This window comes from Lagopus muta, chromosome 25, assembly GCF_023343835.1.
Source record: "Lagopus muta isolate bLagMut1 chromosome 25, bLagMut1 primary, whole genome shotgun sequence".
NCBI lineage: Eukaryota > Metazoa > Chordata > Aves > Galliformes > Phasianidae > Lagopus > Lagopus muta.
The window spans coordinates 2,015-22,851 of record NC_064457.1 but is presented as its reverse complement, the minus strand read 5'-3'; the positions used below and the strand labels follow the sequence as shown (position 1 = coordinate 22,851).

The following is a 20,837-nucleotide window of genomic DNA, read 5'->3' as shown; positions in this document are numbered from 1 at the left end:
CTCGCTCTCATTGGCCTCTTTACAGGCGGCTGCTGTAGCTGGAGTGCTCAGCTGTGGCTGCTCCCCTCTGCCCTGGCAGCTCACTGCCCTGCCATAGCATTAGGACCCTGGCGAGGTGGGTGCCCTGCTTCTAAGGAGGAACATATGCCTGCCCTGTGGCAGTGGTGGGTGATGGATAAGCAGGGGGAGGTGAGGGGGTGGACTGGAGTGACTCAGGCAGTGCCAACTGCGGGGATGCTGTGCCCTGTTGGGGCTGCAGGCATGGGGCTTCTGGGGCAGTACTGGACTGGGCCTAGAGAAGCCTGCTTTCAACAGGGGCTGAGTCTAACCTGGCCACTGCAGGAGCAGTCAGACCTGCAGAAGTTCATTGTGCCCCTGTACTGTTTTGAGGTTGTGAGGTTTCAGAGCTTGCATTATTAATTGCTTTTGGTTTCCTTGATAGAGCTGAGGCCTGGAGGAGGAGGTGGGAAGGGGCTAGTAAACATTAGCTTTTTAAGTGTGAGAAGCTGCAGCTTCACTACCTGTGGCTTGCAAGAGACTGTAGTTATGGTGACTATGCTACAGTAGTAATGGGACCCTTCCTGTGTTAGAGAAGCCCAAATCACTCAGGCACTCGTCTTTCCCTTCTACTTCCCTTGCATGCTGCAAGAGGGGGGAGAATACTAAGTTAACTGCATCAGACTGACTTGGGTCAGACTGTCTTGCGCACTCAGAAGTTCTAGGAGTACTCTAATGTACCTTAGAGTAGAGGACAGGCCTTTGGAGGCCTCTAGGATACTAGGAGGAGTATAAAGCACTTCAGCAGATGCAGCTGAGCTCTGGGAGTTATGTATTTTATCTTAAAGCTACACTGTGGTTCTTGTGAGTTTTCAGTGTTGCTCTGGAAAGAGACCTGTGAGCACTGGGCAGTCCTTGAATTACAATAGAGCATACTGAGAAGAATCTAAGGCATCTGAGAGCACCCTGAGGAGCTGTGGAGGTACTGTAGGGTGCAGGGGCGTCCTTGGCCCTGTCAGTCACACTGAGAAACACTAACAGCAAACTGAGGAGCTCTTCAGTGCTCCCAGAGGCAGTACTTGTCCTGTAGGAGTTTAAAGGTACTGTGCTGTTTAGCTAGGTGTCCCCCACCACCTACTGGGATGTAAGTTAGATTCTAGCATGCTGGGGGCACATGTCTGAGCACAATGCATGCATAGCTCTGTAAGGTGACAAGTATACAGCTAGGCCTGCAGTTGTGCAACATCTGCTTAGCTCTCTGCATATGTACCTGCAGACACGTGCCTGGACACCCTTGTATGCATGCATGCCTGCAGCTCTGCTTACCTCTCCTGGTGGCAGCAAGGAAGGTCCTGGGGGTTAAGCATGGTACTTGTCCCCTGTACTCCCTAGTTGCAGTTGCTTCCCCATTTCTCTGTGCTTGGCCATAATGACACAAAATTACTCTTTTTCTCTAATTTCTCTTTAATAATAAAATTACAGCAAAGTACCACAAAGGAACAATCTGGGACAGGGGACACAGGGACCTCAGTGTGTCCCTGCAGGCTTGGGCGGGGGGACAAGGAGGAAGCAATACAGAGCCACCAGGCTATGCCTGCCCATCTATTCACATGTGTGCATTCACCCTGTCCCCTGAGTTCACCCGAGGGCAACTCCCCTGTGGAGATCATTAATTACAGAGTTAATTGCGGGCCACTTACAGGGTAGGGATCTTCTGGGTGTCACCGGAATATAGACACTCTATCCTAGGGGAGGCTCCTGCATGGAGAAACTGAGGCAAGGACAAGACCACACGGTGGCACCGTCTCCTGGGCTAAAGGGAGGGCAGCTTTTGGCAGTGAGTTAGCTGTGTCAGCACGGGGCAGGGGAGCTGTCCCATATCTCTTTTCCCCCTGCCCCTCCCCCCCCCCCCCCCCCAAAAAAAAAAAAAAATAAGAAAATAATCATGGTGGGAGGGAGGGAGGAGCTGTACCCTACAGTGGTGGTGCTGAGCAGGGCATGCTCATCACGGTGGGCCTCAAGACAGAAGTAGAGGGATGTGTGTGCTCGGATGTACACACATGCTAATAGACCCAGGTGACAGGCACCCACTGGGGCTCAGCCCGCAGGTGCTCCATGGCTTCTCGCAGCTGCCCAAAGGTGTGCTCCAGGTTGTCGTTGGTCAGACTCAGGTCAAAGTAATGGCTGTAGCCATGCTGTATGCGACTGCTCTCCTCTACTGTCCGCCGGGCATCAGCCTCCTGCCCACACCAGTGCTGCCTCAGTTTCCTCACTGATTCCACCTCCCCACTCCCACTGTGCCCCTTGTCCCAAGCACCCACCGAGAGCTGCTTGATAGCCACGCCACTCTCCAGTGCTGCACGGTTCATGGCCCGCAGGGTTTCAGCACTGGGAGCTTCGATGAAGACCACATAGGGCACAAATTCTGCTGTCCTGAGCACCTTCACTGCCTGTAGGGAAATGGGGTGGGGCTGAACTCTGCAGACCTCCCCTTAGTCCTCCTCGTTCAGGTGCTGCCTACCTGTGGGTTGACATCCAGGATGCACATCTTGCCAGCGTTCACCACAGCACGAATGGAGTCAATCTTGGTGCCGTAGAGGTTTCCCTCATACTCGCCGTGCTCCAGATAGTGACCTGCCTTGATGTCTGCCTCCATCTCACCCCGTGATACGAAGTGGTACCCATGCCCATCTTTCTCGCTGTCCTTGGGCTTCCGTGATGTGTCTGCCCGCAATGTCACCCTGAGCACCCAATGCCAGCCCACCCTGGGAGGTCCCATTCAGTACATGGTGATGGTAATGGGGCTGTGACACAACTGCATGGGGCTGGGTTATAGTGCTACTCATGGGGGACAGTGCTGCTCTTAGGGGATGGTAATGTACATGGGGAGGCAGTAATGCTTTTATAGGCTAGTGATATTCGAAGAGAACAGTGATTATACCTGAAGGTGACCATGCTCACGGGGGACAGCAGAGTATTGAGAAGACAATAATGCCTTTAGGGAGGTGGCAGTTTTTTAGGGGACCATAATAGTCATTGGAGGAAGGTGACACTTGTGGATGACATGGGGACACTCACAGGGGATGGTGGTGCCGTAGCGCGCTTGGTCGAACATGATGAGCTTGTTCTTGAGGCTGCGTCGCCCCACGCCCTGGGCACCGATAAGCACTAGGGTTTTCCTTCGGAAAGGTGGCATGCGGGCCACCTCCTCATAGATCAGCAGCTCATGGCGGTCAAACTCTGTGCAAGGGACAGACACTAACTGTGTGCCATGGGGATCCCAGCACAAGGGACTAGTCTAGGGACTGTTCCTTAGGGATCCTCACCTGCGTTCTTTGTGGTCAGGTACATCATCCTCTTCTTTCTTCTCCCACTGAGGCTGCTGCACAGGGCCCCTGCTGAGGGCATGAGGCTGGCTATGCCAACCAAGGCTAGGGACAGCACCAGGGCACAAGGACATTGCTATGGGAGCTGGGGACCCGCAGTGGGGCAGGGAGCTTCATACCAGATGTGGGGGCCACCTCCAAGTCTCGCTTCACGAAGGCTTTTCGCTTCTCCTCCAGCAGCTGGCTAGGGATAAGTCCCGCACTGCCTCCTTCCACATGGCATGCCTGAGGGGGACAGTGTGGTACGTGGGGATCCCATGTCCCCACAAACCGTCCCCATACTGCACTGCTGGGGGAAGCACAGTATGGCACATTGAGGTATTCCTCCTCAAGCTCCCCCGCCCCCCCCAAAAAAAGCAGCAACAACACCCCCCTCAGCAGCCCCTAGGCTGCTGGGAGAAACTGGACTGGGAGGCAAGGGACAACAATGCTCAACTCTTACCTGCCACCAGTTGGGATCATCCTGGTTGACAATCTGCAGAAGGTCTCCAGCAGCAAAGCGTAGCCCAGCCTCCTTGCAGGGAATGAGGCTGTCGGAAGCTGGGTCATAGTCAAAGTGGCACTTCACAAAGACCTGGGGAGAACAGGGGTCACCAGAAACACGGGAGACATACATGGGTGTCATGCTCCTGGCTTCCTGCAGCACTGTGCCTCAGTTTTCCTAGCACTATACACACTCACACATGCACATACACACATGTCCTCCCTGCCACTTGGTGCAGGCAGGCGTGCAGGGCAGCCATGCACACACAGGCAGCACCCAGGGCAGCACCCAGACACCACAGCAGTCCTAGGGCAGTGCCTGCACACAGCCCTGCACCTACACACAGCCCTGCACCCAGGCACAGTGCAGCCACAGTGGCACACATTTGTGCATGCGTGTGCAACAGCAGTGTCCAATCCCTGGCTGGGCAGGAAGTGTGCACACAGGCAGCAGCGTGATGCTTGGGGACACACAGTGCCAGGCGGTGCAGTCCCAAAGGACCTGCTGACAGTGCTTCTTTGTTCCTCTCTGGGTGACAGCATGCAGCTGACGTGGTACAGGGTAGGGAACACAGCAGCCAAGTTCCGCTGTGGGGAGGGGAATGGAGTCAGATGAGCGACACTGCAGCCACTACGGGTAGGAGGGGGGTGCCCTTGTGGGTGCCCAGAGTGCGGGACACAAAGAGGCAGTGGGACCTCAAACTATGAGACACTCCCAGCTGGTTCGCAGGGGACGTGAAGCTCAGGGAGCTGGAGACATAGGACACAAAAGCATGAGTAGATGGGACACAGGGTACATGGCAAAGGAACAGGTGACGCTTGGGTATAGGGCATGAGCACAGTGAAAATGGAAGCATGGGGACAGCACAGAGGTGGAAACAATGTCGGCATAATGCAGTGGGACTCATAGGCATGGAGGCTCATGAGCCATAGGCAAGGGAACTGGTGCAAGGTGCAACATGCAGAGTACGGATATAGGATGTAAATGTGAGTACCTGCCGGGGTGGGTGTGGCTCCTGGTAGCTGGGCAGGATCTTGAGGACGACGCTACCACTGGCATGGCGCAGGCTGTCCTGCAGCACCCGTGGGTCGCTGCCCACCTCCTGCCCATTCACCTCTCGGATGACATCCCCTACGTGCAGCAGCCCCTGCTGGGCCACCATGCCCCCATGCAGGATGCGGGCAATCACCAGCTCCCCCCGCTCCACCCGGAACGTCACTCCCTGGGTGGAACAGTCCCACATCAGCTCTGACAGCAGTCACATCGCGTTACTGCCCCAGCACCGGTGATTTCCCCAGTATCCTGCAGTGTTCCCACTACCATGCAATATCTTCAGAACCATCCAAGGTATCCGTGCAATGCTCTCAGTAATATCCTGACATCCTGCAGTGTCTCCAGCACCCAGCAATTTCCCCAGTACCCTGCAGTGTCATCAGCACTGTGCAATGCCCCCAGTATCCGAAAATTCCCCAAGCAATGCCGTCAACACCCATTAATGCCCCCCTGCAACTTTAATTGCCCCCAGCACTCAGTGAAGTCCTCAGCATCATGCAATTTCCCCAAACCTTGTGATTCTCTGAAATTATGCGATGTCCCCAGCACTGTGTAATGCCCTTGCAATGCTTCCAGCATCCGGCAATGCACCTTGCACCTTATATTGCCCCCAGCATTGTCCTGATCCAGCTTACCAGGTTCTCTCCAGCTGTCTTGCGAATGCCCACCATACGCACAGCGTCGGGGGGCACAGGCTGGTTGCTGAAGGTTGTATCCAGAACAGGGCTGGGCGGAGGTGTCTCATAGCTCTTGGAGGCCACTGAGTCATGGGTCTCCAGCAGGGACTGCAAGGTGCACAGCTGTCACACATTGTACACACGCACCTTGCACATGTATGGGGTTTGCACAAGCACCTTGCATGCACAAGGCTTGCATGCCTCCTGCCACACCTGGAAGTGGGGCTCACGCAGGATGCGGGCCAGCTCGGCTGCTGCGCTGTCCTGCTGCACCAGGTGCCCAATGTCATGCAGGATCTCCTGCACCAGCTCCACGTTGTTATCCCGCACTGCCTCCAGTTTTGTCTCCTCCAGTCGCTCATGGGCCTAGGGTGGGGGCAAGGGACTCCTGCTGCCACTGGTGCCCACATTTGTATCCACATGGTGCACACACACGCATGCATGTACTATTGTGCACATACACTTACGTCCACATGCACCCTCTGCACGGGCACAGAGCCCTGCATTCACATGTGTAAATTCACCTGTTTGGATGCACATCTGCACCCAGCCTTTCATGCACACTACCACACCAACCTGTGCATGCATGTGGCAGTGCACACATGCATATACAAATACAAACACATTGTGCTGAACATGCAGGACATGGTCAATCACATGCACCCCATAAGCACAGCCAGCAATTGGCACACGTGTGAATACTCCACCTTGTACACCACCTCTCCCCACTCATACCCAGCCCCCTCTCGCTGCTCCCCAACTCCACATACAGCTGCAGCACAGGACCCTCATACACATCTGTGTACACGCACTGCATGCACATTTACTTCCATGCATGCACACAGACACATGTGTGAGCATAAACACACCTCCCTATGTGTACACGTATATGCATGCACCCATACAAGTGCTTTCTCACACATGCATGCACACAGATGTGCATACCTTCTCATCACACAGATGCATTTGTGCATACATATGCAAGCAGACACAAATGTGCATCTTCATCTGTGCAACACACACACACACACACACACACTTGTGCCCATTCACACTCACCCATCCATACACCTCCATTCTCCCACATCCCCTCCTTTCCCCATGCTTCAAGGTGACAGGAGGAACATAGTGCTACCAGTGCCCTGCACCACTGTACCTTTGCCAAGGACCTTACTATTGGGCTCTCCATGATGCCGCGGAGGAAGATGAGATCAAGGTCAGCAGCACCTGGGGCACTGGGGAGGCCCAGGAGGTTGTCGAGGACTTGCTGCATGGCTGGGGACATGGGGATGTGGGAACACAGGGATACAGGGACTCAGGAACAGTCAAGGGAGCGGAACAGGGACAGATTTAGGGTCTCCATATCCCCCTCACCTCACCCCAGGGTACTTGATGGTGTGGTGTGATGGGATACCCTGCTTCAGTGGGGGCTAGTGGCTCTACGCCATGTCCCCCCTCCCACCCATGCCTCATTGCCCCCCTGCAATTAGCACAGCATCTCTTTGCAAAGGGCTGCCTCCCCAATTTCCCACCTATTGTTGCAGGAGGCTGAACGGTCCCTCCAAACCCCTCAGTGGGGGCAACAAGGAGAACCTGCCTCCAAAAGACACCAAAAAACATCACCCGGGGGAAGGGGGGGGGGGGGGGGGTGTTACATTGGGAAAGGAGGGAACTCCTCAAAACCCCCTGGAGGCGTATTCCCCACACGCAGTTCATGCAGCAGCAGGCAGGTCTGCAGTGCAACTGGCAGGATGCAGTAAAGCCCGGAGGGGAGGAGGTTTGCAAGACAACCAGGCAGTGCAACGCAAACAAGAGATGGCAGTGTAAATGGGTGAGGGGCAGGGGGCAGGTTGGGGGGTTGGTTGGGGATGGGGGACGACACAGCACTGCAAATGAGGAGGCTGCAATGCAAACACGGGAATGTAATACATCTGAGGAGTACAATTTAACCAGATGGTGTGATGCAATCAGTGAGGGGGCTGCAATGCAAACAAGGGCTTGCGATTCAGCAGGGAGCGCTTGCAATGGAAGGAGAGGCTGCATGCAATGGCGGGCGAGGCTTGAAAAGCAGATGAAAAAGAGGGAAAGAGGGGAGGTGTTGCTCCCAAATATCCCTCACTCCACACCTAGGGGGAATCACAGCATGACCCAGGAGATCACCTTCCTTTGCCCCGCTCCACCCCCCCTACCCCTGCCCCCAGCTTACCCCTAGTGCATCCCACAGCCACCAGCCCCCGCACAGCGTCACATTCTGACCCAACCTCCGCGCCCGGGGATTCGCCCTACCTTGGGGACCCAACGGGGTGCCGGGGCCAGATGGCGAAGCCCCAGGTTTGGGGCCGCTGTTCATGGCTACAGGCAGCAGAGCCCGGCCTCCTGCCCGCCTCCTGCCCAGATCCGGGTACCGCGGCCCCCGCCTGTGCCTGCTGCACCCCGAGCCTTGGCCGCAGCACAACGGGTGTGCAACAGGAGCATGGACATGCAAAGGGAGCACGGGCGTGCAGAAGTTGCATGGATGTGCAAAAGGAGCATGAATCCTCTGCTACGTGCTCACTGCCTCAATCATGGCATGTGGAAAGCCCACATATGCATGCAGAGTGCATGCTTGCACACGTGTCCCTGTACACAGCATACACATTAATGGAGATGTGTGTATTCTCATACACCTGTGTGATTGTCTCTGTACAAGTATAATCATGTTGCTGTCCACACCTCCCTCTGCATGCTCACACATGCACATCTATGTGTGCAACCATGTGAGCATCAGTGTTCAAGCACAAGACCTGTGTGTACTCATACACTTGCGCACAATGTGAACAGCTGTGTGCATTCAAAAGCACATCTAATATGCCCCTGATATGCACACACGTGTGCACAGTCCTGGTCAGCTACAAGCCCGCAAACCTGAGACGCTCACACGCATGTGCGTACCCATGCCCCCACCAGTGCATGCTCACATGAATGTAAACTCGTGCACATGCAGACACATGCCTCCCTTTGTGCCCTCACACTTGTGTCCACACACGCCATGCATGTTCACGTGCAGATCTGCATGTTCGTACCCTGTGCATGCCTCCCCTGCTTGCACATGCCCTTGCACACTCACACTCTCCCCCCACGTGCTCACCCGTAGGAGCCCCCCGCTCACTGCCACGTACCTTCCCGGGGATTCGGGTGGGGGAGGACGGCGTGTCCCCTTTAAGGGGGGCAGGTGACGTTGCCATGGCAGCCGGGGGACGGGCCAAGAGCTCCTTACTGGTGAAGGGGGCACGGATTTAAAGGGGCCGCACAGTGCCCAACTTCCCCCTCTCCCACCTCGAGCCCCTCACATGGATGTGGTATCCTCCCTTATGCACGCACGGTGAAATGCTGTCTGTTCACGCCCGGAGCTCACTGAGGCAGGGACAGGCACACTTAAACGTTATGCACACACACGTTCACGTGCAAATGCTCTACCCACATGTGCCCACACACGAGAGCCTCCCCCCCACTCTCCCCTACACCCCACCCATTCTCTAGCCTAGAAGCAAAACGATGTGTCACCCCACACGATATCCCAGCATCGGTATCCCCAGCACCAGTTTTCCCAGCTGCCGCCTGCTGAACAAAACATACTGCAAGCTCTGCTCCACGCATGCATGGTCATGTAGAGGCTCTTGTGTGGTGCGACCGTGCACCACGGGAAAAGGGGGATGGTGTAACTGGCTTCATAGTGTGGGAATCAAATGTTGTTTCCGCATTAGAATTGGATAATTTTTTTTTTTATTTCATGATCTCCGCTATCCACTTAACCTACCCACACGCTGTGCAGCCATGGAAAAATCACATTTCCCTCAGCACATGGGAGTCCAGCCTTAGTTACCAGCTGCTGGTTGCCCATCACACACATCCACATATACACCCACTGTATGTGATGGCACCACAAAGCGCTCTCAGAGGTTCTTAGTGCACCCTGGAGTGCCATATTGTGGCCCATAGAGCTCAGGGAGTTATCTGGTGTGGCCCAGAATTTACTGGGACATACTTGTACTACAGTAGAGTATACTGGAAAGCCTTTAGTGAACCCTTGAGCATCCCAAAGAATTCTGGGAATATTGTAGGATGCCCCAGAGTCCACTTAGGAATTCGTGGAAGCCTCTAGAACAAACTAAGAAGTTTCTAGGGCAGCTTAGAGAACATAGATAAACTCTGGGATTTCATTAGCGTGCCTTAAAGTACATTAGGGAGGCCAGGCTCCACCCCTTCCGGCAGCACAGGTGAATTGCCTTCACCTGTGCTCCTCTGGCTGGCTCATTGCTCGCCTCAGGTGATCAATCAGAGGTTCACACCATGACTCAGCAGTTCCCATACAAGAGCCCAGCTGGAACATCGGCTTGCAAAACAAGTCTTCGCAAGAACAAGACCAAATACCATGGATAGCTCTCTCTACAAAACATTTGCAGCCACAGCCACAAATATCAACTCCCTTAAAACTGCCAAAATACCTTATTCAATTCCAGGATATTTCTTCAGTCAGGGGCCGTTAGGTTCCCAGTATAACACCCCAACAATGTCACTGCCCAGTGTTCACTCCCTGATGTCACCCACTCTTCCTCCCCAAAAAGCCCCAACATCACCCATGCCACTACGATGACACTTCAGAATCACTCTCCAGTGTCACCCCAATGTCACTCCCAGAGTCGTGCCAACAATGTCACCCCCCAACATCACACTAAGTCACCCCACTGTCTCCATCGAGTATCTCTCTCTCTCTCTGATTCCCCCACCCCCCACCCCCCACCCCCCGCGATACCCCAGCATCACCCCTCAGCGTCACTCTCCAGGCTCAGTCCACAACTTCACCCCCGTGTCATCCCAGCATCACTCCATGGCATCACCCCAACTTGCTTGCCAAGTAAGCAAGGTTTGGGACAGCAGCTCCTAGCGGGGCTGTATAAGCTTTCAGACACCGATAATCGATTATTAATCACCACCTTCCATCTGGTTTCCAAACCAGATGACAACGAGTTATGTGGGGAGTCTGTTCTGGAAACGATTTGTCTTTTTTCCAAACCTGCTATGAGTTCAGAAATCCCACATCATGCTGCAGCAGAAATGGGGTACAGTGGTATGTTAGCGGCCCCTGCTTCAGGGAGCACAGGGGCTGCGTAAAGTGCACACGCTGCAGCCTGCCTATTTCTTTGGAGTCTGGGATTGAAACTTGACCCAAAAGGCCACACACTGCCGTAGAGGCAGGTGCCAGGTTCACCCACTGATTATGTCAAATCCTGAATTGTTTTCACAATGGGCTTTAATTGCAAAGAAAGTAGGCGACACGTTTCTCACTGGAGAGCCACAAGCTGTCCCCACTAGTTTGGCAAACAGAGCTCGCTCCGATCACACCGGTAATCTCAACTCTGCCATCCAGGCTGCACACACAGCTTTTCAGCATCTTGCTGTATCAGTACTGAAATTTGTGTGCTGTATCATACTGAAATTTGTGCTCCCCTATCTATTAGAAATTTTACTGAATGCTTTTGAGGACAGACTTCAATCAAAATATGCATGCCATTGTTTCTCATCCTTTGATCAAACTCCCTTGCCGGACAGGCAGATCCAATCACCTGCTTGTAATTAGTCTTTTTTTGTTGTTGTTTACGGTCTGAAGCAGTGATTGAGCACCTGGTGAGGGGTGTGGCCAGCCCTGCCAGCACAGGTGGAAGCAATTTACCTGTGGGACCGGATAGGGCTGAGCTTGGCTCCACCCCCTCCCTGCCCATATTTAAGGGCTGGGAACAGACAGAGCAGCATTCTGCTTGGGAGCTGCCTCCTTGGAAGTATTGGGAGTGAGTTCTGCCCTTTGGAATGGGGTGAGTGACTGCTGCTTTATTGCGGGGCTCTGGTCTTTCCCTTTTGGGGGATCCTGACCACTTTTAAGGGCTGGAGGCTGTGAGGACAGCATCTCTGCATGGAGGCTCCTTCCTTTGGGATGTGGGCTGTTTGTTTTTGGAATGGGGTCATTGATTTCTTCTTTACTGCTGGATTGTAATTTCACTTTCTGGGGGCTCCTGACCACATTTAAGATCTGTCAGCAGAAGGAGCAGCAACTGCACCTGGAGATTGCTTCCTTTAGAGCGTGGGGTGAACCCTTGAAACTGGGTGAGTGATTCTTTATTCCAGGGTTGCAATATCTTGTTGTTGGGGGGATCCTGACCCCACTTAAGGGCTGGCAGCCTTTAAGGTGGTATCTGTCTTTAGAGACCGTCTCCTTGGGAGTGTGGGATGAGCTCTGGTCCTTGAGAAAGGGTGATTCATTCCTTCTTGTTTTAGGACTGTGACCTTTCCTGTTTTTGGGGCATCCTGACCACATTGAAGTGCTGGCAGATGTAAGGGCAGCATTGATCTCTGGAGACTGTCTCCTGTGGAGCAGGGGTGAGTTTTGGCCTTTGAGAAGGGTGTAAGTGGTTTCTTTGTTTTTTCTTTATTTCAGGGCTGCATTCTCCCTTTTTTTTTTTTTTTTTTTTTTTTTTTTTTTTTTTTTTTTTTTTTTTTTTATCCTGACCACTTTTAAGGGGTGGAAGCCGTAAGGGCAGCATCTCTACCTGGAGACTGCTTCCTTGGCAGTGTGGGCTGAGTGTTCATCTTTGGAATGGGATAACTTATTCTTCCTTTATTTCAGGGCTGTTATGCACTGCTTCCAACCATGCAGAGTTGTTTAAGGGCGTTCTGTGCACCCTTAGGTGTAATAAATCTTCGTCTTTATAGAAAGCTAAGGGTTGTCCTCTTCTGGACTGCTGTACTCAGCATCACCCCAGCATGATGAAGTGAAGCCCCTGCTCTGCTGAATACTGGGACTGGCCCAGAGAGGCTCTGATGGATGTGGATTATCCTAGCCAGAGTACTTGGTACCATTGGTGGTGATCTCGTCCAACTGCCACACAACGAACAGGAACATCTCCAGCCAGATCAGGCTGCCCAGAGGCTGACCCAGCCTCACCTTGGAAGGGACAGGGCATCCATCACATGTCTGGGTAACCTGTTCTGCTGTGTCACCACCCTCACTGTACAAGATTTTCTTTATATCTAGGCTAAATCTTTCCTTGTTCTTCCCTTCAGGTGTTGAAAGGCTGTTACCAGATCACCTCAGAGCCTTCACTTCTCCAGGCTGAACAGCTCCAGCTCTCCCTCTTTATAGGAAAGGCGTTCCATCCCTCAGTTCATATTTGTGGCTGTTCTCTGGATGTTCTCCAACAGCTCCACGTCTGTCCTGCGCTGCGGACATCCACATCTAGACGCAGCACCTCCAGGTGAGGCCTCACAGCGTAGAGCAGAGGGGCAGGACCAGCTCCCTTCGCCTGCTGACCACACATCTTTGGATGGAGCCCAGCGTACGGTTGGCTTTCTGGGCCAGGAAGGTACATCGCTGAGTGCCACTACTCAGCCTGTTGAGGTCCCTCTGGATGGCGTTGTCCCTCTAGTGTGTCACTGCACCCCACAGCTCGGTGTCATTAGGGTGCACTCAGCCCCACTGTCAGTGTCACTGATGAAGGGGCAATCCCAGGTGTTTGTACAAACTCAGCAAAGAACACCTTGAGAGCAGCCCCACAGAAAAGGACTTGTGGCTCCCGGTGGATGAGCTGGGATCTATGAGTGGACATCAGCCAGCAGAGTGTGCTTGCAGCCTGGAAGGCCAGCTGTGTTCTGGGCTGCGTTAAAAGAGGAGCGGCCAGCAGGGAGAGGGAGGTGATCGTCCCCATCTGCTCGGCTCTTGTGAGGCTTCATCTGCAGTGCTGCGTCCAGGCCTGGGGCCCCCAGCACAGGAAGGACGTGGAGCTCATGGAGCGGGTCCAGAGGAGGCACTGAGATGAGCAGATGGTTGGAGCAGCTCTCCTACAAGGAAAGGTTGAGGGAAGTGGGGTTGTTCAGCCTGGAGAAGAGAAGGCTTGGGGGGACCTCATTGCAGCCTTCCAGTACTTGAAGGGGGAACAGCAGGAAGGGGAACGGCTGTTTATGAGGGTGGATCGTGATAGGACAAGGGGAAATGATTTTAAACTGAAACAGGGGAGGTTTAGGTTGGTTATTAGGAGGAAGCTTTTCACACAGAGGGTGGTGACGCACTGGAACGTGTGCTTCAGAGTCACTTCCAGGAGGATCTGCTCCTCGATTCTTTGCAGCACAGAGGTGAGACTGACACGTTGGTGGTTCCCAGGGTCACACTTTATATCTGCAGTAACAGCTGTGCTGTTGCCTTTTTTCTGCTCACCAGGGACTTCACCTGACTGCCTCGACTTCTCAAATACCACTGAGAGTGGCTCGGTGACTGCAGCGGTGAATTCCCTCAGGGCTCTGGGACTCGTCTCATCAGGACCCAAAGACTCCTGGATGTCAGGTTCTCAGGTGGTCCAGATCCTGATCTCCCATCACAGTGTGGGATAGGGAGGGGTCTGTGGGACTGGCATTGCTTCCTCAATCCCCACCTACCAAACCGAAGGTGAGAGCAGTGTATAATGAGCAGTTATCAGAGAAGATGGAAGATGGATGTTGTTGGGTACCTGAGCCTTCTCCTTGTCTGTTGTTCCCAGCTGCAGTGCTGCTGGTAAGCAGCATCACGCACGGAGTGCAGCCACATTGATCAGGGAAAGGAGTGCAGGTTTGTGAAAGAGGCACATCTGCAGGGCAGTGACTTCATTACTGTTTTGTGTCCCACAGGTGGCTGCGGAGTTGCAGCGCTCCCGAGTGCCGTAACGACTGCATGGAGATGCGTGGCTCTTCGTGGGAACAGCAAGGAACCAGAATCTGCATTTCCTGGAATGCCCCGGAACCTCGCTTTGCTGGCTGGTAATTGTCTGCCCAGCAGGTAAGGGCAATGCTCAGCCATCAGTGTTTACCCACTCCATAGCACGGCACAACACGGTGCTCCCAGAGCTCTTCATTGCACTTTATGGTGCCCTGGATGTTGCCTGTCCTTTTCTTTCTGTGTTCTCTTTGTCTCTGGCCTTTCACTGCAGTGTTTTCCTTCCCTTTGCCCTTGCTGTTCCCTACTGCGTTGTCTTGCCCTCCTGTTTTTGTGTTCCATGCCACGTTCATTTGGCCATTGCCCTTGGCTTTCTTTACCGCATTCACTTCAGCATTTGGTTTTGGCGTTCCGTACTGTGTTCTCTCGCCCTCCTGTTTTGGCATTTCCTTCCATGTTCTCTTAGCCGTTGCCATTGGCTGGGCATTCTCTTGCCCTCCTGTTTTTGTGTTCCATGCTGGGTTCTCTTGGCCGTTGCCCTTGGCTTTCTTTACCACATTCACTTCGCCATTCAGTTTTGGTGTTCCCTGCTGCGTTCTCCTGCCCTCCTGTTTTGGCGTTTCTTGCCGTGTTCTCTTGGCCATCATCCTTGGCATTTCCTTCCATGTTCTCTTGGCCCTTGCCCTCCTGTTTTTGTGTTCTATGCCACATCTCTTGGCCATTGCCCTTGGCTTTCTGTTGCCACAACCTCTTCAGCATTCAGTTTTGGCGTTCCCGGCAGCATTCTCTTTGGCCTCCTGTTTTGGCATTTCCTGCCACATTGTCTTAGCCCTTGCCTGGGCATTCCCTGCAGCGTTCTCTTTGACCTCCTAACTTGCTGTTCCAGCCACATTCTGCATTGGCCTTCTTTGCCGCGTTCTTTTTGGCCTCCTATTTTGGCTTTTCCTGCCATGTTTTCTTAGCCCTTGCCTGGGCATTCCATGTTGTGTTCCCTTGTCCTTTTGTTTTGGCATTTTGTGCTGCATTCTCTTGGCCTTTGCCCTTGGCCTTTCCTGCTGTGGTCTCTTTGGCTGTATTCTGACCTTTCCTGTTGCATTCTCCTTGCCCTCACCTTGGCTTTCCATTGGTGCTCTCTTTGCTTTTGCCCTTGCCTTAGCTTGGCTGTTTTCTTCGCATTTACCTTGGTTTTCCATGGGAGTTCTCCTTCCCTTTGCCTGCCCTGGGAGTTCTGCTTGCCTTTGGCACTCTGGGATTAGCTGGGAGGCAACATTAAAGTTAACCTTGACCTGAACCCGTAGCTGAATGGGAGTTCTAACGATAATTGTGTTAACCTGCAGTGTATCTGTAAACCAAACCCTTAACGCAGTGTTGAAAATGTCTCTTAACCTGAATGCTGCCTTAGAAATAATGCCTCATGTTTTTTGTCAAATAACCTTAATTGTGATTGTAGTGCAGAATACTGATGTTAGACCAACTGTAACTTCAACCCTATGAATAACATTAATTATATCCCTAATGTTAATTATAATTATAATTAATTACAACCCTTGTGTCATCATTACAGCAATGTGCTCAGGGTGCAGCCCCACACATGTGGGGCAGCGCCTTCATTACTGCGTTGTGTCCCACAGGTGGCAGCAGAGCTGCGTTGCTCCTGAGCACTTTAAGGACAGCACGGAGATGCGCGGCTCTTCACGGCAGCAGCAGAAACTGAAATCTGCATTTCCTGGAACGCCCCAGAACCTCGCTTTGCTGGCCGGTAATTGTCTGCCCAGCAGGTAAGGGCAATGCTCACCCACCAGTGTTTACTCATTACTTACTGAGACACAAGGTAGGGTTCCCAGAGCTCATTTCTGCACTTCATGGTGTCCTGAATGCTGCCTGTCCTTTTCTTTCCGTGTTCTCCTCACCTCCAGCCTTTCCCTGCTGTGTTCTCCTTGCTCTTGCTGTTCCCTACTGCGTTCTCTTGCCCTCCTGTTTTGGCGTTCCCTGTGGCATTCTCTTGGCCATCTGCCCTTGGCCACCTTCACTGTGTTCTCTTTGGCCTTTGGTTTTGACCATCTGTGCCACATTCCCTTGGCCTTTGTCCTTGGCCTTCTTTGCCACGTTCCCTTTGCCTCCCGTTCTGGCATTCCCTGCAACGTTATTTTGGCCTTCAGTTTTGGCGCTCCTGGCTGCGTTCTCTTTGGCCATTGCTCTCGGCCATCTTTGCCACATTCCCTTTGGCCTCCTGTTCTGGCGTTCCCTGCGGCGTTCTCTTTGGCCTTTGGTTTTGGCATCCCCTTCCATGTTCTCTTTGGCCATTGCTCCCGGCCTTCTTTGCCACATTCCCTTTGGCCTCTTGTTTTGTCTTCTCCTACAGCATTCTCTTTGCCTTTGGTTTTGGCCTTTAGTGCCGCATTCTCTTTGGCCATTGCCCTTGACCTTCTGCATCGGCCTTCCCTGCAGCGTTCTCATAGACCTCGCTCTCCATTTTGGCCTTCTGCGTTGATCTCTTTGGTCTCTGTTCTGGTGTTCTCTGCGGCCTTCTCCTTGGGCCTGACCTCTGACGTGGCTTTTGGCATTCTCCAAGCCTTTCCCATCCCTTTGCCTTTGCCCTCTGTTTTGGCGTTCCCTCAGCTGTTCTCCTTGCCTTTTGCTCCTGCCTTTGCCTTGGCCTTCCCTAACGGTCACTCTAACCCGAATCCTGATGTACCTAACCCTAACACCTTTCCTGTTAAATACTCCTAACCTTACTCTGAAGCCATTTCTTGGAGCGGTGTTTGGCTTCCACATTTTGTGGGGGTGGGCTGACGGTGAGCACAGTTTGGGTCTCAGCGTTCCTCCTTCTAAAGCATGTCTCTGTATTACAGGTGAAGATGCCTTCGATGCTTCCAGTCGATGACTTCCCCCCACGATGCCATTGGCTTTCCTGGCCTCCCACAGTCACCGCCAGCTCAGTTCATTTGAGCCGTTACCCCGAATCCCCACTCCGTTCCCTTTCCATGATCTTCCTGTCACTCTGCCACAAGCCCCCACCAAGGTCATCGCAGGCAACGTGTGGGATGCAGCACTCGGTCTCATTACAGTTCATCCCATCAGCTTCAGCCCAGCGATCCAACCCACCCGCACCCTTCCTGAGGGCCCTTCTGCTCCCAGGCCAATCAACGCTTCCTTCTGATGCCATCTGCGTTCCTTCCTGCCCACTTTCAGACTCGTGCCACTTTGTGGCCATTTTGAGAGTTGCGCTGATTTCAGCGTCTGCATTCAATTGACTTCAACCAAATTGGCTTTAGCTTTACATTCAATTATTGTAAACCAAATTGGCTTTAGTTTTACATTCGATTAATGTAAACCAAATTGGCTTTAGTTTTACATTCGATTAATGTAAACCAAATTGGCTTTAAGTTTGCCTTGCTTACGGGGTTGGGTTAGCTTTGCTTTGTTTGTTCTAGCGCAGGGCTAACCCAACCCCGTAACCAAGGGCCGGTGGAGGCGATTTTGTTCCTTCCCGGCCAGTCTGAGACTCGTGCCCCCTTGTGGCCATTTGAAGAGTTGCGCTGATTTCAGCGTCTGCATTCAATTGATCTCAACCAAATTGGCTTTGGATTTGCATTCAATTGACTTCAACCAAATTGGCTTTAGTTTTACACTCAATTATTGTAAACCAAATTGGCTTTAGTTTTACATCCAATTAAATGTAAACCAAATTGGCTTTAGTTTTACATCCAATTAAATGTAAACCAAATTGGCTTTAAGTTTGCCTTGCTTACGGGGTTGGGTTAGCTTTGCTTTGTTTGTTCTAGCGCAGGGCTAACCCAACCCCGTAACCAAGGGCCGGCGGAGGCGATTTTGTTCCTTCCCGGCCAGTCTGAGACTCGTGCCCCCTTGTGGCCGTTTGATGATCTGTGCTGATTTCAGCGTCTGCATTCAATTAATCTCAACCAAATTGGCTTTAGCCTTGCAGTCATTTTGCATCAACCAAATTGGCTTTAGTTTTATATTCACTTGACTTCAATCAAATTGGCTTTAGCTTTACACTCAATTATTGTAAACCAAATTGGCTTTAGTTTTACATCCAAATTATGTAAACCAAATTGGCTTTAAGTTTGCCTTGCTTACGGGGTTGGGTTAGCTTTGCTTTGTTTGTTCTAGCGCAGGGCTAACCCAACCCCGTAACCAAGGGCCGGCGGAGGCGATTTTGTTCCTTCCCGGCCAGTCTGAGACTCGTGCCCCCTTGTGGCCGTTTGATGATCTGTGCTGATTTCAGCGTCTGCATTCAATTGATCTCAACCAAATTGGCTTTAGCCTTGCAGTCATTTTGCATCAACCAAATTGGCTTTGGCTTTGCATTCAACTTATTTCAACCAAATTGGCTTTAGTTTTACATTCAATTGACTTCAATCAAATTGGCTTTAGTTTTACATCCAATTAATGTAAACCAAATTGGCTTTAGCGTTGCCTTGCTTACGGGGTTGGGTTAGCTTTGCTTTGTTTGTTCTAGCGCAGGGCTAACCCAACCCCGTAACCAAGGGCCGGCGGAGGCGATTTTGTTCCTCCCGGCCAGTCTGAGACTCGCGCCCTCTTGTGGCCATTTGAAGAGTTGCGCTGATTTCAGCGTCTGCATTCAATTGATCTCAACCAAATTGGCTTTAGCCTTGCAGTCATTTTGCATCAACCAAATTGGCTTTAGCTTTACATTCAATTATTGTAAACCAAATTGGCTTTAGTTTTACATTCGATTAATGTAAACCAAATTGGCTTTAAGTTTGCCTTGCTTACGGGGTTGGGTTAGCTTTGCTTTGTTTGTTCTAGCGCAGGGCTAACCCAACCCCGTAACCAAGGGCCGGTGGAGGCGATTTTGTTCCTTCCCGGCCAGTCTGAGACTCGTGCCCCCTTGTGGCCATTTGAAGAGTTGCGCTGATTTCAGCGTCTGCATTCAATTAATCTCAACCAAATTGGCTTTAGCCTTGCAGTCATTTTGCATCAAATCAAATTGGCTTTGGCTTTGCATTCAACTTATTTCAACCAAATTGGCTTTAGTTTTACATTCAATTGACTTCAATCAAATTGGCTTTAGTTTTACATCCAATTAATGTAAACCAAATTGGCTTTAGCGTTGCCTTGCTTACGGGGTTGGGTTAGCTTTGCTTTGTTTGTTCCTAGGCAGGGCTAACCCAACCCCGTAACCAAGGGCCGGTGGAGGCGATTTTGTTCCTCCCGGCCAGTCTGAGACTTGCGCCCCTTTGTGGCCATTCTGAGAATTGCAATGTCTTTGGATGGGCTGAGAGCTGCACTGCTTTTCAGGTGGGTTGCAGTACACAACATTCTCACAAATGCGGTGTCACTAATGGGGTATGGAGGCTTTGTACTCTTTCTCTGGTTGGTCTGACGTCTATGCGAACCATGTGTTACAGCTGTACTGCATATGTGTGTGCTGCGCCTGTAAATTGCGTCGTGCCATGTACACAATATGTGTTATGTTGCGCCTATGAACTGTGCTATGCCATGTACAGAATGTGTGGAGGCCGTGCCTATAAACTAAGTCTTGGAATCAGAGACGCATATTCATTACATGTTCTGCTTCTCAATGCGTAGTTGCTGGTATAGTGTGTATGTATATGATTGTATGAGTCCTGCCTTGTGGAAAAAGTGCTGTAATAAACAAATAGTTAAACAATGCACGTACGTTGTGTGTCTTGCTTTGTCACAACAAGGACTTCAAGGACACTGGAAGGTAGGTGAGAAAGGTAGGTGCGGAGGGTGGTAGACTTAGACGGGGGTTAGACTTAGACATGGGGTTAGACTTAGAGTTAGACATGGGGTTAGACTTAGACTTAGACATGGGGTTAGACTTAGACTTAGACATGGGGTTAGACTTAGACTTAGATGGGGGTTAGACTTAGATGGGGGTTAGACTTAGATGGGGGTTAGACTTAGATGGGGGTTAGACTTAGATGGGGGTTAGACTTAGATGGGGGTTAGACTTAGATGGGGGTTAGACTTAGATGGGGGTTAGACTTAGATGGGGGTTAGACTTAGATGGGGGTTAGACTTAAGGGGTTAGGGTTAGGGTTAGACTTAAGGGGTTAGGGTTAGACTTAAGGGGTTAGACTTAAGGGGTTAGGGTTAGACTTAAGGGGTTAGACTTAAGGGGTTAGACTTAAGGGGTTAGGGTTAGACTTAAGGGGTTAGACTTAAGGGGTTAGACTTAAGGGGTTAGGGTTAGACTTAAGGGGTTAGACTTAAGGGGTTAGACTTAAGGGGTTAGGGTTAGACTTAAGGGGTTAGACTTAAGGGGTTAGACTTAAGGGGTTAGGGTTAGACTTAAGGGGTTAGACTTAAGGGGTTAGGGTTAGACTTAAGGGGTTAGACTTAAGGGGTTAGACTTAAGGGGTTAGGGTTAGACTTAAGGGGTTAGACTTAAGGGGTTAGACTTAAGGGGTTAGACTTAAGGGGTTAGGGTTAGACTTAAGGGGTTAGACTTAAGGGGTTAGACTTAAGGGGTTAGGGTTAGACTTAAGGGGTTAGACTTAAGGGGTTAGACT

The 20,837-nt window shown here is 51.8% G+C and overlaps 1 protein-coding gene and 1 long non-coding RNA gene across 9 annotated transcripts; one reads left to right on the top strand and one right to left on the bottom strand.

The window, feature by feature from the left end:
- Window positions 1–1,927: 1,927 nt before the first annotated feature.
- On the bottom strand, window positions 1,928–8,909 carry MPP2 (MAGUK p55 scaffold protein 2). 8 transcript variants are annotated; one of them, XM_048927074.1, is made up of 12 exons: window positions 7,884–8,749; window positions 6,754–6,911; window positions 5,811–5,963; window positions 5,556–5,705; window positions 4,862–5,089; window positions 3,826–3,957; window positions 3,503–3,608; window positions 3,324–3,392; window positions 3,076–3,237; window positions 2,519–2,721; window positions 2,319–2,447; window positions 1,928–2,237 (listed from the first exon to the last, which is right to left on the bottom strand). In XM_048927074.1, the coding sequence occupies exons 1-12, from the start codon at window positions 7,945–7,947 to the stop codon at window positions 2,061–2,063; spliced, it is 1,731 nt and encodes a 576-aa protein (XP_048783031.1). In that variant the 5' UTR covers window positions 7,948–8,749; the 3' UTR covers window positions 1,928–2,060. The 8 variants fall into 8 exon arrangements, with proteins under 8 accessions (XP_048783031.1, XP_048783035.1, XP_048783033.1 ...); XM_048927078.1 differs by having other exon boundaries at window positions 3,324–3,395; window positions 6,772–6,872; XM_048927076.1 differs by having other exon boundaries at window positions 1,929–2,237; window positions 3,324–3,395; window positions 6,754–6,872; window positions 8,725–8,909.
- A 2,476-nt stretch (window positions 8,910–11,385) lies between these two features.
- Window positions 11,386–19,835, top strand: LOC125684696 (uncharacterized). The gene is made up of 6 exons (XR_007373317.1): window positions 11,386–11,446; window positions 11,907–12,008; window positions 13,843–13,973; window positions 14,286–14,433; window positions 15,942–16,088; window positions 17,163–19,835. It is a non-coding gene; the product is annotated as an uncharacterized LOC125684696 (long non-coding RNA).
- The last annotated feature ends 1,002 nt before the right edge of the window (window positions 19,836–20,837 follow it).

Excerpts from the sequence above, each read along its gene's own strand:
- MPP2 (XM_048927073.1), bottom strand. The coding sequence starts at position 7,947 with ATGAACAGCGGCCCCAAACCTGGGGCTTCGCCATCTGGCCCCGGCACC. Across the intron at positions 5,964-6,753 it reads TAGTAAGGTCCTTGGCAAAG|GCCCATGAGCGACTGGAGGA; the intron begins GTACAGTGGTGC and ends CCCCCACCCTAG. Across the intron at positions 3,396-3,502 it reads GGAGGTGGCCCCCACATCTG|CAGGGGCCCTGTGCAGCAGC; the intron begins GTATGAAGCTCC and ends TCATGCCCTCAG.